Here is a 16,191-nt window from a genome sequence, read left to right as displayed (position 1 = left end):
TAAGGTTATGGGTGTTCGTCATGTGTTAGGTACCGATAACTATCTGGGGCTGCCTTCTTTGATAGGTAGGAGTAAAAAGGCTACATTTTCCTTCATTAAGGATCGCATCTGGAAACGTATTAATTCATGGAGAGGAAGGTCTTTGTCCAGAGCTGGTAAAGAAACTATGATAAAGTCGATTCTCCAGGCAGTTCCTGCCTATATTATGAGTATATTTCTTATTCTGGATGTTGTGATCAACGATATTGAGAGAATGATTAATTCCTTCTGGTGGGGAGGTGGTTCGAATAGTAAGGGGATTAGGTGGATGGCGTGGGACAAGCTGACATGTCCTAAGGCAGAAGGCGGATTGGGATTCCGGGACTTTAAAGCTTTTAATATGGCTATGGTTGCCAAACAGGGCTGGTTTCTCATGTCTAACCCTGCAGCTCTTGTGTCCAGAATATTCAAAGCAAGGTACTTTCCAAGAATGTCTTTTTTCGATGCTAACCTTGGTTACAATCCCAGCTTTGTTTGGAGAAGTGTTTGGAAGGCTCGAGAGGTCCTAGCTTTAGGTTTTAGGTGGAGTATTGGGGATGGGAACAACAAAAAAGTCATGAATGAACCATGGCTCCGTGGTGCTCTGTTGAAGCGGTAAAGCGGCAAGCAAAAAGTAATAGGTATTATTTATTACCGGGTGATATAGGTTATATCGTATCGTAGTCCACAGAGATTGGTTGAGAAAAACTGCCGTTCGACTATCTCGCGTTCTAAGTTTCATGATTTGGGTGCGGAAAGTAAATGCGGGAAAAGTAAATAAAAGCAGATAAACAATCTCAATAGTCTAAGAGAAATAGTTATGGAATTGCATTTCGTTCTACCCGTCGAATACTTAAATCTGAAGATCTATCGCTCGACACTCACAATACGCATCAACATCACCGGGCATCACTCGAGATGCCACATCGGTGTCCATGTCTGCAACACCGACGAAAGCTCAACCATACTATTCACATCAGCGATTTCTCCACCGACACAAACAACACGGAGGCATTAGACTCGATACCCACTACGATTGTTAGTCCTAAATCCATGTCTGCAACCCAGAAACTAACAGTTATCATTCCTAATCAAGATCTATGGTGTCCATGTCTGCAACAACACAAATCCAGAGCATTTAAGCAAAAAGATCAAGAACAACAACAATGATGATTTGTAAAGCGAATATATAAACGATCCCAAGATCCAGAAATATACATACAATAAGAGTAGAAACATACATACAACACCCACCATTGGAATGAAACAAAGGGAAGAGAGAAGATGAACCGGGAAGATCTCACCGGTACAATGAAATCGAGACAGATCCATGATCAATCCACATGATGTCGCACCCAATGGTGTTTCCTAAGCCTCTAAACTATCAAAATTGGACCAGAGCCACTCCATGGGGGAAATGGATGATAAAAAACCCTAAAAAATGTGATTTTACAACATAAATACCAAAACTGAAGTCGCAGACCGCGCTAAGCGCGCCCAGCGCGCTAAGCGGGCTGTTTTTTATTGTTCTGAAACCTCCAGACCGCGCTTAGCGCCAAAAACCCGCGCTAAGCGCCTAGCTTTCTGCCAAACGGGTCAAAAATGCTCCCAGACCGCGCTTAGCGCAGTCAAGCCCGCTTAGCCCGCTCAACAGAAAACTGAAATCTTATTTTGGTCATATCTTGAGAACCGTAACTCCGATTTGCGCCCGGTTCGAAGCGTTGGAAAGCTTATTCCATGCTCTATCTAACAATGAACAAATTTCAACCAAATTGATGAATTTGATCATCCTTATTTTGAGCCTTGTCCGCCGATGAATTGGTAAAATCGCGTGCTCGTCGCCGTGTCTTCGACACTTTATTCCTCAAAGCTTTGAACACGCATAAATACCTACAAAAAGACAACAAAACTATCAAACGGTACATATTTACGCGAAAACGTAACAAAACACAAACGATACAAATATACACAAAAACGGGGAATTATTCAAACGGTATTAACAAAAAGTATCGATAAGTGCCACTATTTACAAACACAAAATAACTACATTTTAGCACTTAACAACTCTCCCCAACTTGAATTTGTTTGTCCTCAAACAAGGCCAAACACTCAAAGAATCAAAAGTAAAAATCCAAAGAATCAAGAATCAACACAGTTTAGAAAACGAAACAATTGCACAGTTCAAACCAAAAACGTACAAACAAAGTAAAAACTTACCACAATCCTACAACGACGCATGAAAATGAAACCAATCGTAAGTACAATAATCATACAAAACATTCTAAACAAAAACAAGCTCAATAATGAATCACGCCTAGCAAAAACTCATCGGTAGATGGAAAACACCGAAAGGTGAGGACTTTGACACACACCCGACAAACTTGCAAACAAAAGACAAAATTATGCATTCATCCAAAAATAGTATCGAAAACGCAACGACACGAATCACAAGGGCTTTAAAGGTTGTAATGTGGCTCGGTTAACAAACAAGCGATAAGTCCTAAAGCTAATCGAAACAAAAACTTGCCTAAACCTAAGGGAGTAGTTACTTCCACAAAGTTCCAAACAAAGGAATTTCAATCAAACTTTCTTTTTCATCGCATGTTTCACACCAAACCCAATACTTATTAGCACAATCTTATTCCCAACTCTTTTTGTTATTTTCTATTTCAATTTTTTTTCTCTTTTCTCTTTTTTCTTTCTTTTTCTTTTCTTTCTTTTTCACATTTTTTTCTTTTCTTTCCTCAACCTCACATCAATCACAACATAAACAAGCAAACATCCTCTCCCCAACTTGAATTCAACAACAATATAAAGTGAATACTCCCTACTTTCTAAGGCAAGGTAAAAATACAACTAAACATCATAGTTAAAGGTTCAAGAAAAACGATAATCAAAATCCATCAAAAATGTGAACTATGTCTCAAGTTCAAAAACAAAATGGACAATGACGAAAAGGTGCAAAGGGGTTACGAATGGTCACACACTCACAAGGTGAATTGATACTTGGCTAAGGTAGTTGTGCTCAAAATCAAACAAGTGCCTTGATCACTTTCGTGCATTCACAAAATCAATACAAACGACAGATTAAACATAATAATATCCAGTTAAAACAAGAAATGTCGGTCACTCGCATATGTATACAATGGAAAGCCACCTCACATTTATGGTAAAAAGGGGAAACTAATGTGATTCAAGTCATGAACAAGTTATGCAAAAAGAATGAATAATATGAAAAATGTACAAATGAAAAGTCTCCTAAACATGTTATACTATAGAAAGCGATAAACGAGTACCTTGCTATGTACAAATTTGAACAATCATTACCGCACAATTGGCATGTTGAATCAATCAAAATTGGAGAATTACCAAATACGATTCCAAGTAATCGGGCCAAAATTTGAGTCTAAACAACAACAAAAGAATTAAAACATATTACTAATAATTACTACTCTATAAGGCCTTGGTGGAAGTGGAAAAAGGCGAGCCGAGTGAACCATTAAAAAGAGTTCACTGGACAAAACTCCCAGGCCGCGCTAAGCGCGGTGAGCGCGCTAAGCGTGCTACACCAGAAAATGAAAAACCAGTGCAGCAAAACATAAACCAAGAGAAACCTCCACTAATCACCTACACAACTCATTTACAGAAAAGCGGTAAAATAAAACCGTTGGGGTGCCTCCCAACAAGCGCTCATTTTACGTCGTTAGCTCGACGCCTTTTTTTTTTTGCGAATGGTAATAACTTCCTCGCAACACGTCAATGCTTTCGCCTCAAACGCAACATAAAGAAAGCGACCTGACCAAACACTTAACAAACGAATCAAAAGCAAAAGTATATACAAGTATGTGTAAAAACACAAATATACATAAAACACAATATTTACAAAATCCTTAATTGGCTAAACAAATTGAAAAGTGAAGATTTAGAATTTACGAACTATCCGAGTTCAATTTGTTTAGCCAACTTCACCTTGCTAAATAGCAAAAATAAAGAGGAACAAAATCAAACACACAAACATGTATAAGTATGAAAACATAAACATGTATAACTATGCAAAAACACACAAGTATGAGAATATGCACAAAATATACCATATGAACATATTTACGAAACTTAAAACATGAAATCATCGCAATGCGATTAATCTCAAAACCAATCCCCGGCAACGGCGCCATTTTGTTGAAGCGGTAAAGCGGCAAGCAAAAAGTAATAGGTATTATTTATTACCGGGTGATATAGGTTATATCGTATCGTAGTCCACAGAGATTGGTTGAGAAAAACTGCCGTTCGACTATCTCGCGTTCTAAGTTTCATGATTTGGGTGCGGAAAGTAAATGCGGGAAAAGTAAATAAAAGCAGATAAACAATCTCAATAGTCTAAGAGAAATAGTTATGGAATTGCATTTCGTTCTACCCGTCGAATACTTAAATCTGAAGATCTATCGCTCGACACTCACAATACGCATCAACATCACCGGGCATCACTCGAGATGCCACATCGGTGTCCATGTCTGCAACACCGACGAAAGCTCAACCGTACTATTCACATCAGCGATTTCTCCACCGACACAAACAACACGGAGGCATTAGACTCGATACCCACTACGATTGTTAGTCCTAAATCCATGTCTGCAACCCAGAAACTAACAGTTATCATTCCTAATCAAGATCTATGGTGTCCATGTCTGCAACAACACAAATCCAGAGCATTTAAGCAAAAAGATCAAGAACAACAACAATGATGATTTGTAAAGCGAATATATAAACGATCCCAAGATCCACAAATATACATACAATAAGAGTAGAAACATGCATACAACACCCACCATTGGAATGAAACAAAGGGAAGAGAGAAGATGAACCGGAAAGATCTCACCGGTACAATGAAATCGAGACAGATCCATGATCAATCCACATGATGTCGCACCCAATGGTGTTTCCTAAGCCTCTAAACTATCAAAATTGGACCAGAGCCACTCCATGGGGGAAATGGATGATAAAAAACCCTAAAAAATGTGATTTTACAACATAAATACCAAAACTGAAGTCGCAGACCGCGCTAAGCGCGCCCAGCGCGCTAAGCGGGCTGTTTTTTATTGTTCTGAAACCTCCAGACCGCGCTTAGCGCCAAAAACCCGCGCTAAGCGCCCAACTTTCTGCCAAACGGGTCAAAAATGCTCCCAGACCGCGCTTAGCGCGGTCAAGCCCGCTTAGCCCGCTCAACAGAAAACTGAAATCTTATTTTGGTCATATCTTGAGAACCGTAACTCCGATTTGCGCCCGGTTCGAAGCGTTGGAAAGCTTATTCCATGCTCTATCTAACAATGAACAAGTTTCAACCAAATCGATGAATTTGATCATCCTTATTTTGAGCCTTGTCCGCCGATGAATTGGTAAAATCGCGTGCTCGTCGCCGTGTCTTCGACACTTTATTCCTCAAAGCTTTGAACACGCATAAATACCTACAAAAAGACAACAAAACTATCAAACGGTACATATTTACGCGAAAACGTAACAAAACACAAACGATACAAATATACACAAAAACGGGGAATTATTCAAACGGTATTAACAAAAAGTATCGATAAGTGCCACTATTTACAAACACAAAATAACTACATTTTGGCACTTAACATGCTCGTGAGGGTTGCTTGAGTGGACCTCAAAGGCATGATGTCTATACCTTTTCGGTTAGAGATTTGTTGTTGCCTAATGTTAAACAGTGGAATATGAGAGTTCTTCGGGAGGTCTTTGATCCTCCTGTAATTAAAGATATTTTGCAAGTCCCTCTTTTGGAAGATGTTATGATGGACCGTTTGGTTTGGAAGGAAGAACATCATGGGTCTTATAGTGTCAGATCGGGGTATCGTATCTGGATGAAGGCGAGGAATAGAAATGGTAGGGTGGCCAAAACTGGTAATTGGAACAGCTTATGATGGGGTTGTGGCACCGGCTAGAGTTAAACATCTTCTTTGGAGAATTTGTAGGGATTGTCTCCCGACGAGAGTGTGTCTCCGTTTGCACCATGTTCCTTGTGTTCCTAATTATCCGTCTTGTGATAGTAATTACGAAGATGATTGGCATGTTCTTTTTGGGTGCCCGGATGTGATTTCCTCTTGACGGGCAGTAGGTTTGTTTAATGTTATATCTCCCCGTCTCCACTCTTTTCAGGATGCTAAATCTATAATCTTTGATATTTGTCGTAAGGAAGACAGAAATACTGCAACTAGAGTTGCGGTTATGATAGAAGGATTATGGAAGAACAGGAATGATTGGTTATGGAACAAGGAGAAAGAAGATGCTTCTAAGCTTGGTTGGCTCGCCTTTCACAAATGGCAAGAATGGTTCTCAGCCCAACAAGTTCGTCAGACTACCGTTCCTCCTGAGAACTCGTTACATTGGAGCCTACCACCTAGTGGAACCTTTAAGTGTAATGTGGATGCGGGCTTTAATCGGATTTTAGGGACAACGAACCGTGGTTGGTGTCTCCGTGATGATCATGGGGACTTTGTTGTTGCCGGCACGGCTTGGGATGGCGGAACGTTTTCTATCCTTGAAGCGGAGGCTTTGGCCCTCAAGGAAGCTATTCGAGGGGTTATAAATTTGCATTATTCTCATGTATTTTTTAGAGTGATTCTCAGGTGCTTGATCATGGTCTCAAGTCAAATTCTTGTGGTAATTCCGAATTTAATGTTATTATTAACTCTATTAAGTCGTTACTGTTAGCTTTTCCCAACTTTGAGGTTAAGTTTGTAAAGCGTCAAGCGAATTTGGTTGCCCACACCTTAGCTAAGGCGGCCAATTCCTAGACTCGACGCATGATGTTTGACGTAATTCCTCTTTGTATCTCCTCTTATTTGATTAATGGAAGTTAAGTTTGCCTTTGTAAAAAAAAAAGTATAATAAAACTTTTTAAATTATAATCTTTTTAATTAATAAATTTAAATATTATTGGTGCCCATGTAATTAATTTGATGGGTGCAGCTCGTGCAAACATAATTAATTTATAGTTATGAAATTAAAATTATGGCCACTATAACTATAAATTACTATAAATGTTTATGGATTTATAGAATTAATTTTAATGTGATTGAAGCTATTTAATGTTTGTTTTTATTAGAGACCAAAAAAATCATCTTTTTACGTTCAACTGCCTATTTTTTATGCATTAAATCAGTAGTTATTATTGGAAAAATTTTGCCCAATGAATGTCTCTACGATTAACAGAATGAGTTTATGAATTAGAAATAATTTTTTTAATTTAATGAACAAAATAAAATAAGGAGAAAAAAATGGAAACCCTCCACTAACTCATTCTCTTTTTTCTCTTTCTTAAACACTATAATTTTTTAAACCGTCTCCACTAACTCATTCTCAATTACAAATGGAAAAAAATGTGGTTGTAGTTATGAAACCGTTCACCATTTTCTATAGTTTTTTTCTCCATCTCTTTTGACATATTTTTTATTTGATTGTTTTTTCATTGTTCTTGTAGATATGTCAAATGTTACATCAAAGAGGCTATTTGTTTCTACTTTTATACAACAAATCTATAGAGGTTTTTTTTTTATTCTTTTTTTTCTCCCCGTACTTATCTTATCATTCTTCTTGTCATCAGCGTTCTCTATTTCCAATTCTCACATTTATGTTATCATCTTTGTGTTTTTATTGTAGACTATCTTCCTACAATTATTCATTATAAAATTCAACAAAGTCTTGAGTGCAAAAGAATAATGTATTGATTGAGTGAGATTCAATTTGAGTGTTGGTTTGTTTAGTAGATTCAAGTTCTCATAATTCATGAATTTTTTACTTTTGATTCTCTTAATAATGTTATCAATGAGATTTATTGTGTAAATTTTTTATTAAAAGTATACATATTATTAAGTCTTAACTCTTCATTGTGTTTGAATTGCAGATCTTTCAAATACTCCATAAAGAAAGGTTCAAAAGCAAAGTTATATGAAGATAAAGTAATATTGTTATGGAGAAGAATTAATACTCTTGTCGGATTTTTATCCATCATCTTTCTATGAACTCTGAAGGAAGTATGAACTAGTATTATTGCACTAAGATTTTCGGCTTAAATTCCTAACCTTAGGGTTAGGGGCCTTGGTTTATGGGAGTATCCAGATATTGGAGGCAGAAAAAGTACATCAAAAGTCATCGGGAAAAGGAATTATTAATGGTGATGGGAATGGAGGTAACAAGGGGAAAGAGTCAACGTTGGCTGAAAAAAAGGGGTGTGGGGTCATTGAGGAGGGGAGAGAGAGAGTTGGGCTGGACAATACAGAAGCTATGGGCCAAGACAATTCTGATGCTATCTCAAGCACACAAGTGGGCCTGTTTGGGCCATCAAAACCTCTAAAGTCCAATAGAAAAAAGGCCTTGGTTGAGATATACGAATCCTTGAAAATACCGTATGCTCCTTCTTATTTCACTACTCTGCTACAATCCCAAGTCCACCCTAATTTGAAACCAACTATCTCAAAAAACCAACTGAAAAAGGTCAGGTCGGTGAGGATAAATGATGAGCCAAACAATTCAGGGGTTTCAGGAGATTCAATTACTGACTCTGGGGTTCAAACTGGAAATAAGAGATTATGGAAGACAATGGAAAGTGTCCCAAAGAAGGTATGGAACATAATAAAGGTATTGGGGATCGAAGGTGATGAAGATGATGAGGTCTTTGAAACAATTATTCGAGAAATGAAGGAAAGCGACAGAAGATGTGCAGCAGGAAAGAAGGAGAGAGATATGGCACTTAAATGATCATTGCAACATACAATATTCGTGGGAGCGGAAATACGATGAAACAAAAACGTATTTCCCAGATAGTCTGGAAAATCAATCCACAGGTTATGTTCATACAGGAAACTAAGATTGGAAAGATGTCGAAGCAGGTGGTATGGAGGTTGTGGGGATCTAAAGATTGTGAATGGTCTGCTAAGGAAGCAACAGGGAGATCAGGGGGAATCGTTACAATTTGGAGGAAAGGAGCCTTATGCCCAAAATATACTTGTGGTGGAAAAGGATTCCTTGGATTAAAGGTAATCATCAATGATGAGGTAATTTATTTCATCAATGTATACTCGCCATGTAGTTTATCTGAAAAAAGAGACATGTGGTTGGAAATTATTCAGTGGAGAAACAAACTGGATCAGGGAGAATGGGTGGTTGGGGGAGATTTCAACTCTGTTAAAAATAGGGAGGAAAGGAGGGGTAAGGAGAACCACAGTAGAGGGGTGGAGATGGAAGAATTTAAATTTTTTATTGAGGAGATGAACCTGGTTGATCTGCAAGTAATGGGTAGTCTGTTCACTTGGATCAAGCCAAATGGCAAGGCTGGGAGTCGGCTTGATCGAATTCTGTTGTCTGAGGCGTTGATCTCAAAGTGGGAAATAGTGGCTCAAGAAGTAGGGAAGAGGGATGTTTCAGATCATAAACCGGTATGGACAAAATCAAGCAAATTAGATTGGGGGCCAAAGAGTTTTAAAGTCTTGAAGTGCTGGTACGAACATAAGAAATTCCAAAGTTTTATACAAAATGAGTGGAATGTTGTTGTATTCAAAGGAAGTCCAGCCTTCATCATAAAAGAGAAGCTGAGATTTTTACGAGGTAGACTAAGATGGTGGAACCGTAACGTATTTGGCATGGTGGACCTAAAGATAGAAGATATTGTGAATGATCTGAACCGGTTGGAAGATAAGTTGCTTATCCCAAATGTAAAGTTAGCAGAGGCAGATTTTGTAAACAGAAGGTTATATCAGGATAATTTTTGGCAGAAACTTCATATCAAAGAAAGCATCATCAAACAAAAATTAAGTCACTAGTGGGAAAGATAAGGCGATAATAACACCAGGCTTTTCCATGCGACAATGAAAGCTAGGCATAGGAGCAATTACATTGGATCAGTCATAAATTCCGCTGGGATAGTAGTGGATTCGGTTATGGAGGTCAAAGAAGTTATTAAGGAATTCTTTGAAGCAAAGTTCAGAAGCCCAAATACTACAAGACCGCGCCTGCACTGTCCATGTCCATACAAGTTAAGTGAACAAGAGAGCAGGAGCTTGGAGGAAATCTTCACGAGGGATGAGATTAGGCAAGCTGTATTCGAAGGCAATGGAGACAAATGGCCTGGGCCAGACGGATTTAACTTGGAATTTATGAAGAAGTGCTGGAACATTGTAGGGGAGGAGATTGTGCTTTTCATCCAAGATTTTCACAAAGGAGGTAAGCTGCCAAAAGCTGTAACTGCATCTTTTATAGCTCTAATCCCTAAAGTTGAAAATCCCTTAAGTCTTGAAGAATATCGCCCAATATGCTTGATTAGTGGAATGCTCAAAGTTGTATCACCTATACTAGCTTCGAGACTGAGGAATGTTATAGGTAAACTGATCTCAAACAACCTAACGGCATTCGTACCGGGAAGACAAATTCTAGACGGGGTTTTGGTTACAAACAAAATCCTAGATTATGCAAAAAGGAACAAGAAGGAGCGTTTGGTTTTCAAGGCTGATTTTGCACAAGCATACGACTGTGTGGATTGGAATTATCTGAGGCTAATGTTAAGAAGCATGGGGTTTGGAGAGAGATGGATGTATTGGATGGAAGCTGCTGTATTCTCAAGTTCTATGTCAGTTTTAGTCAACGGAAGCCCAACGGCGGATTTTCAGGTGACACGAGGCTTAAGGCAGGGAGACCCTTTATCTCCGTTTCTGTTTACGATTGTGGCTGAAGGTTGGGTAGGTCTGATGAGGCAAGCTATGGATAGTGGGCAATTTCAGGGATTTCAGATTAACGAAACAGTCAATTATAGCCTCTTGCAATTTGCTGATGACACGATAATATTCGGTGATGGATCATGGCATAACTTGTGGACTCTTAAAGCTGTGTTAAGAGGATTTGAGATGGCATCCGGTTTAAAAATTAATCTGAATAAAAGCAAGATATATGGAGTTTGCATTCAAGACTACCAAATGGAGGCTTGTTCAGTTTTTTTGGGATGAAAAATAGACAAAATCCCTTTCAAATTCTTGGGCTTCAAAGTGGGAGGGAACCATAAGAGGATAGATTTCTGGAAACCGGTTGTGAAATCATTGAAAGACAAACTCTCCTCATGGAAGAGTAATCTGGTATCAATTGGAGGAAGAGTTACTATGATAAACAGTGTTCTTACGAATATGCCAAGCTATCAACTTTCGTTTCACAAAATCCCAAGCCAAGTGTTAAAAGAAATTATCGCCATACAAAGAAATTTCTTGTGGGCTGGAGTTGGGGATAAAAAGTCTATAACATGGTTACGTTGGAGTGAGGTGTGTAAACCAAAGGATGAAGGTGGCTTGGGAATCAAACATGTGGGAAGTTTCAACAAAGCATTGTTGTCAAAATGGACTTGGAGATTTCTAAACGAAGATACTGCTATATGGAACGGATTGTTACATGGAAGGTACGGAAATGTGATAAATAGAATGTGGGGGTGTGAAGAACCTAAGTCAACCAATAAAGAGTCCCTATGGTGGAAAGATATGATGGATTTGTGTGGTGAGGAAGAGGGAGTTATGAAGAAATTCACAGCAAGTTTAGGAGATGGAAAATCCATACTTTTTTGGTTGAATCATTGTATCGGGGTAGATACTTTGGCACTTCAATTCCCTTCCCTTTATAATGAAGTATTGACCAAAGAAATTACAGTTTACAATGCTGGTAAATGTAATGGAGATGCATGGGATTGGTCTAACATCAAAGGTGAAGAGGTTTTGGGGTGTGAGGCTACAAAGGAGTATGTGGAACTGAAATTATGCTTGACTGGGATTAAGCCTTCAGCCAGTAGCAAAAATGTGTTTATCTGGCCGTATGACAGCTCCAACTCCTTCGATGTGAAATCGTGGTACGACATTATCAATCGATAATCTGTTACGGTTTCTCTGGCTGCATTGAAAGAGAGTCTCAGTTTATGTTGGGGAGCAGCTGTGCCTTCCAAAATTCAGATTTTCGGGTGGAGATTGCTTAGAGATAGGCTGCCCACAATGAGCCAACTCCAAAGACGGAATATTATTGTTCATTAACAACAAGCTATGTGCGTTTTTTGTGATATGCGGGTGGAGGATTCTGAACATCTATTCATGCATTGTCCAACTTTTGTTTCTCTGAAGAGCAGAATTTCTGTGTGGACTGATACACAACAGCCTGTGGCCCTGAATTGTCGGGATTCGTTGACGAATTGGGTGGCACAATTACAGGGCAGGATGTCGAACAATAAATCTGCAGCAATATGGTTAACACTTTGTTGGTGTATGTGGAAAGTGAGAAATGATACAATCTTTAACAATGCAAAGCTGGATATTGATGAATTATTTAATATGACATTGTGGTACTCTTGGTGGTGGATTGCCTCATCTTCAAACATCAAGTGTAACTTTTATGAGTTGTTTAAAAATCCCTTATTATGTGTGTGATTTTGGTGTAATGTAGATCAGGTTTCCTTTCATTTCTTGTATATGGGTTGGTGTACCCCTAGTACCCCATAACCTTAATACAAGAGTTGCTTATGAAAAAAAAATTATTTGTTAATTATGAATTTTTTAGGTTTTATTTTGGTAAGAATTAAATTATTTATTATTTTTTAATTTGGATGTTGAATAAGATAAGTTATGATACATTAATATAAATTTCTATTAATTATTTTTTATGTTTCTTGTTAATAATGTTATATTAATTTTTTTTATGTTTTTTGTTAAAAAATTACATTAATAGTATTATGATTTATACTTAAAAATAGTTTATATTTAATAGTTACAACAAATAAAAAATTTGATTCATACTAATTTTTATATATATATATATATATATATATATATATATATATATATATATATATATATATATATATATATAATGAATACAATTAATTAGTCAAAAATATAAATCAAATCAATTATTTAATTTTTGAGAAATAAATGATATAGCAACAAGTTGTATTATCAATAAAAATAATTTATTACAACCACTTTAGATATAAAAAAAACATTTTTTGCAACAACTAAAGTCATCGCTATATGTTTACTAAGGCAACAATATTTTTTGTTGCAAAAACAATAGTTATGACAGCGACATCAAATATCGTTGCACAACTTTTCGCAATAGCACTTATACCAACGACATGCAACGACAATTTTTTTGCTACGAAAAATACATTTTGCAACAACTTTGTATCTTTCTCAATAACTTTTTTCGCTGCAAAAACACTATTTTCTTGTAGTGAATTTTTATTAAAGTAATCCATTTGGATAGTTATAATGCACTGATAGTGTAAAATCTTTTACACTGACAATACATACCAATTAATCTCTTATTTTAATACTTTGTAGCATTATTTGACTACTTACAGTAAAAGTTATATAAATTATCAAATTGGTAAAATAGAAGATTTATATTTATTTTTAATATAAATCATATTCTCAAATGAAAAAAAAGTAGAAAATAAATTATTGTGAAGTTACTTAAAATAGAAGGAAAACAATTTTTTTTAAATGATAGGAAGTTTTGAAATTTGCAAAGCTCGATAAGATCATTTACGACCTATTATTGTTGTGTTGAAAGTTATAACTAAATTTAAGACAAGAAAAATAGTTGTAACCCCTCACCAAAAATTAAGTTTCATGAGTGTCAGACCCCAAAATTTGCCCTCTTATATTCAATTAAAGGTTCCTCATTTCATCTCTAATAACTCAGTGTTCTAGGGTTCTTCTCAAGCAAGAGTCTCCTAATCGAGGGTCTCAAGATTAGGGTTTGCAGTTTATCAAAGGATTTCTAATCTCTGAGGCCTCAAATGGATCTCAAGGTGTCTCATATGTATCAAAGCATCTCCATGTCAAAAGTCAAGCTTCAATTCCAAGGATTGCTCACTAAATGGCTCAGATGCTCAAAAATCGACTATGCTGACCTAAAAGTCAACTATAGTCAAAATACAATCAAACTCCAAGATTTTTGGTCAGCATCAAGTATGTGGGGTTATATCCATCATTTGATCAAAGGTTGATCATGATCCATCAATAAAAAATCAGAAATGAACAAATGCAAAGGTTCAAATTAGGGTTTTTTTTAGGAGAAAGCCAACTCAACTTTGACCGGTCATAACTTTCACAAGGAGTATCAGAAATTCCCCACTCAAAGCCTATTCTGAAGGAAATTTGATTCTCTACAACTTTGTCTCTCACAAGCCAAGGCCAAAAAATGCTTCATTTGAGAGATATGGTCAAAAAGATTATAGGTCCTTTTCAAAGGTCAACCAGAAGCAGTTTTTTGTCAAAGGGCATATCATCAAGATAAAATCTCCAAATGAAAAATATGTTCCAAAGTGGCTTGTAGAGGACATCTTGAGGTTTCCAAAAAGTCATAGAACTCTCTCATATCTTAAAAACTGAGGGAGATATGCTTCGTCAAAGTTGGTCGATTTTGGAGGAAAAATGTGAAGCAAATAAGGGTTAAACTTGGATTTTTTTCCAGATGGGCCTATTCTTTTACGATCCAAACTTTCTCATAAGAGTATTAAGAAGCTCCAAACTCAAGCCCATGATTATTTGACTTTTATTATATTTTTAGTAAATTTTTATTCATTAAAAAGATTAATTTAATCAAATATTTGGAAGAAAAATAAAAGATTTGTTTTTTGCTTATTTTCCAATCCACTTCAATCACATAAAGGCCATATCTTTGATATAATTTCGTGAAAGAGAGGATTGGTAAAAGGAGATTGGATTTAGGCTAATTTTAGAAGGTTTTAAAGGTTGATTTTTCATCAAATTGCAATATCTTGATTCAAGAGGATTTGGTTCAAAATTGTTAACCTAATCAAACATCTATAAGTAGGCAACAGTTGTCGATGCCAAGGGGTTCGGTTTTTTTGGCCTCCAATAAAGAGAACCAAGAGAAAAAATTTGGAAGAAAACTCAAAATCGAATTTGAAGAAGCAGGTTCATTCAAGGGGTTTTGAAGACTCAGGCATATTCTTAGAGCATTGATGAAGCTATTCCAATCGTTAGCAGGTTTGGAAGCTCCCAGAATCGTTCGTAATAAGCCACGGTTTGCTCTTTCTTAAAATTCGTTGATTGCGTTGATTCTGACATTGTAAATAGCTTTTGATTGTATATAATTGTTCATGGTGGTGTTCTGATTGTTTCTGGATACTTAATTGGATCGGTGTGTATTTATTCGGTGATATGCCATTGATGGTGCTTAGGGTTTTGTTTTAGGGTTTTTTCATACAGGGACAATTAAGTCGAATTGAGGGTTCTATTAAGATCGTGTGATCCGTGCGAGTCCGTCCATGGCGTTGTTTTTCGTTTTCGTGTCCGTATGAGGATTTCACAGGTTAACAGGTGTAATAGACAGGAGTTTTCGCAGCGTATCTGTCACATGTGCTGTGAAAAAGGAATTACAGGTTTTGGTGGAAGGGATGGCGACGTGTCGTCACATGGTTGGCGTGTTTGAAAAATCGCGCGCGTTTGGGAGCATCATCTTTTGTTTTCACTTATATTTGTTGCGAGTGTGTATATTAACAACATGGAAAGCTGGCAGAATTGGTAAGTAGCGCGCGCTGGTGGCTCAAGGGTAAGGGGCTCGATCCCTGGCCCTTGCAGTTTATTTTTCTTAATATTTCTTGGCAGATCTTGTGCGCTTCACTTGCAGAGGAGCACCATGGATCGCAGCACTCAGCCGTCAGATCAGCTGCTAAGTGGATCCAACGCATCATAGATGAGGATGCGTACCATGAGCACTCAATCCAGTCATATACAAGCCAGTCCAGGTTTTTTTTCATATACTTTTTCCTATTTTTATTATTTAGGTTAAATATAAATTATATTAATTTATCTAATTTAATTTAGGATTTGAATAATATAATTAGGGTTAAAATTAGGATTAGGATTTAGAATTATTTAGGATCATCCCGATTATCCAATTATTCGATTTAATTAATTAAAATGGTTAAAAATCACAATAAAAGCCTAGAAAGGTTATATGCATTAGGGTTTGCCCGATCCCATTGCCCATTTGGCGAAATATTAACCTTCGATTAATTCTCTCCTCGACCCGACTAAAGCTATTAGTCGCATTAGACGAGAGATAAAATAATAAAACGATAAATAACTTAATTACAAATTTAAAATACAT

At 36.9% G+C, this 16,191-nt stretch overlaps 1 protein-coding gene across 1 annotated transcript; it reads left to right on the top strand.

The window, feature by feature from the left end:
• Positions 1–8,828: 8,828 nt before the first annotated feature.
• On the top strand, positions 8,829–9,851 carry LOC131625077 (uncharacterized). The gene has a single exon (XM_058895976.1). It carries the CDS (start codon positions 8,829–8,831, stop codon positions 9,849–9,851), a length of 1,023 nt encoding a protein of 340 aa, XP_058751959.1.
• The last annotated feature ends 6,340 nt before the right edge of the window (positions 9,852–16,191 follow it).

The sequence above is a fragment of the Vicia villosa genome, unplaced genomic scaffold (genome assembly GCF_029867415.1).
Source record: "Vicia villosa cultivar HV-30 ecotype Madison, WI unplaced genomic scaffold, Vvil1.0 ctg.000182F_1_1, whole genome shotgun sequence".
Taxonomy (NCBI): Eukaryota; Viridiplantae; Streptophyta; class Magnoliopsida; order Fabales; family Fabaceae; genus Vicia; species Vicia villosa.
The sequence above is the reverse complement of the archived record's forward strand: the minus strand, read 5'-3'. Positions and strand labels throughout refer to the sequence as shown.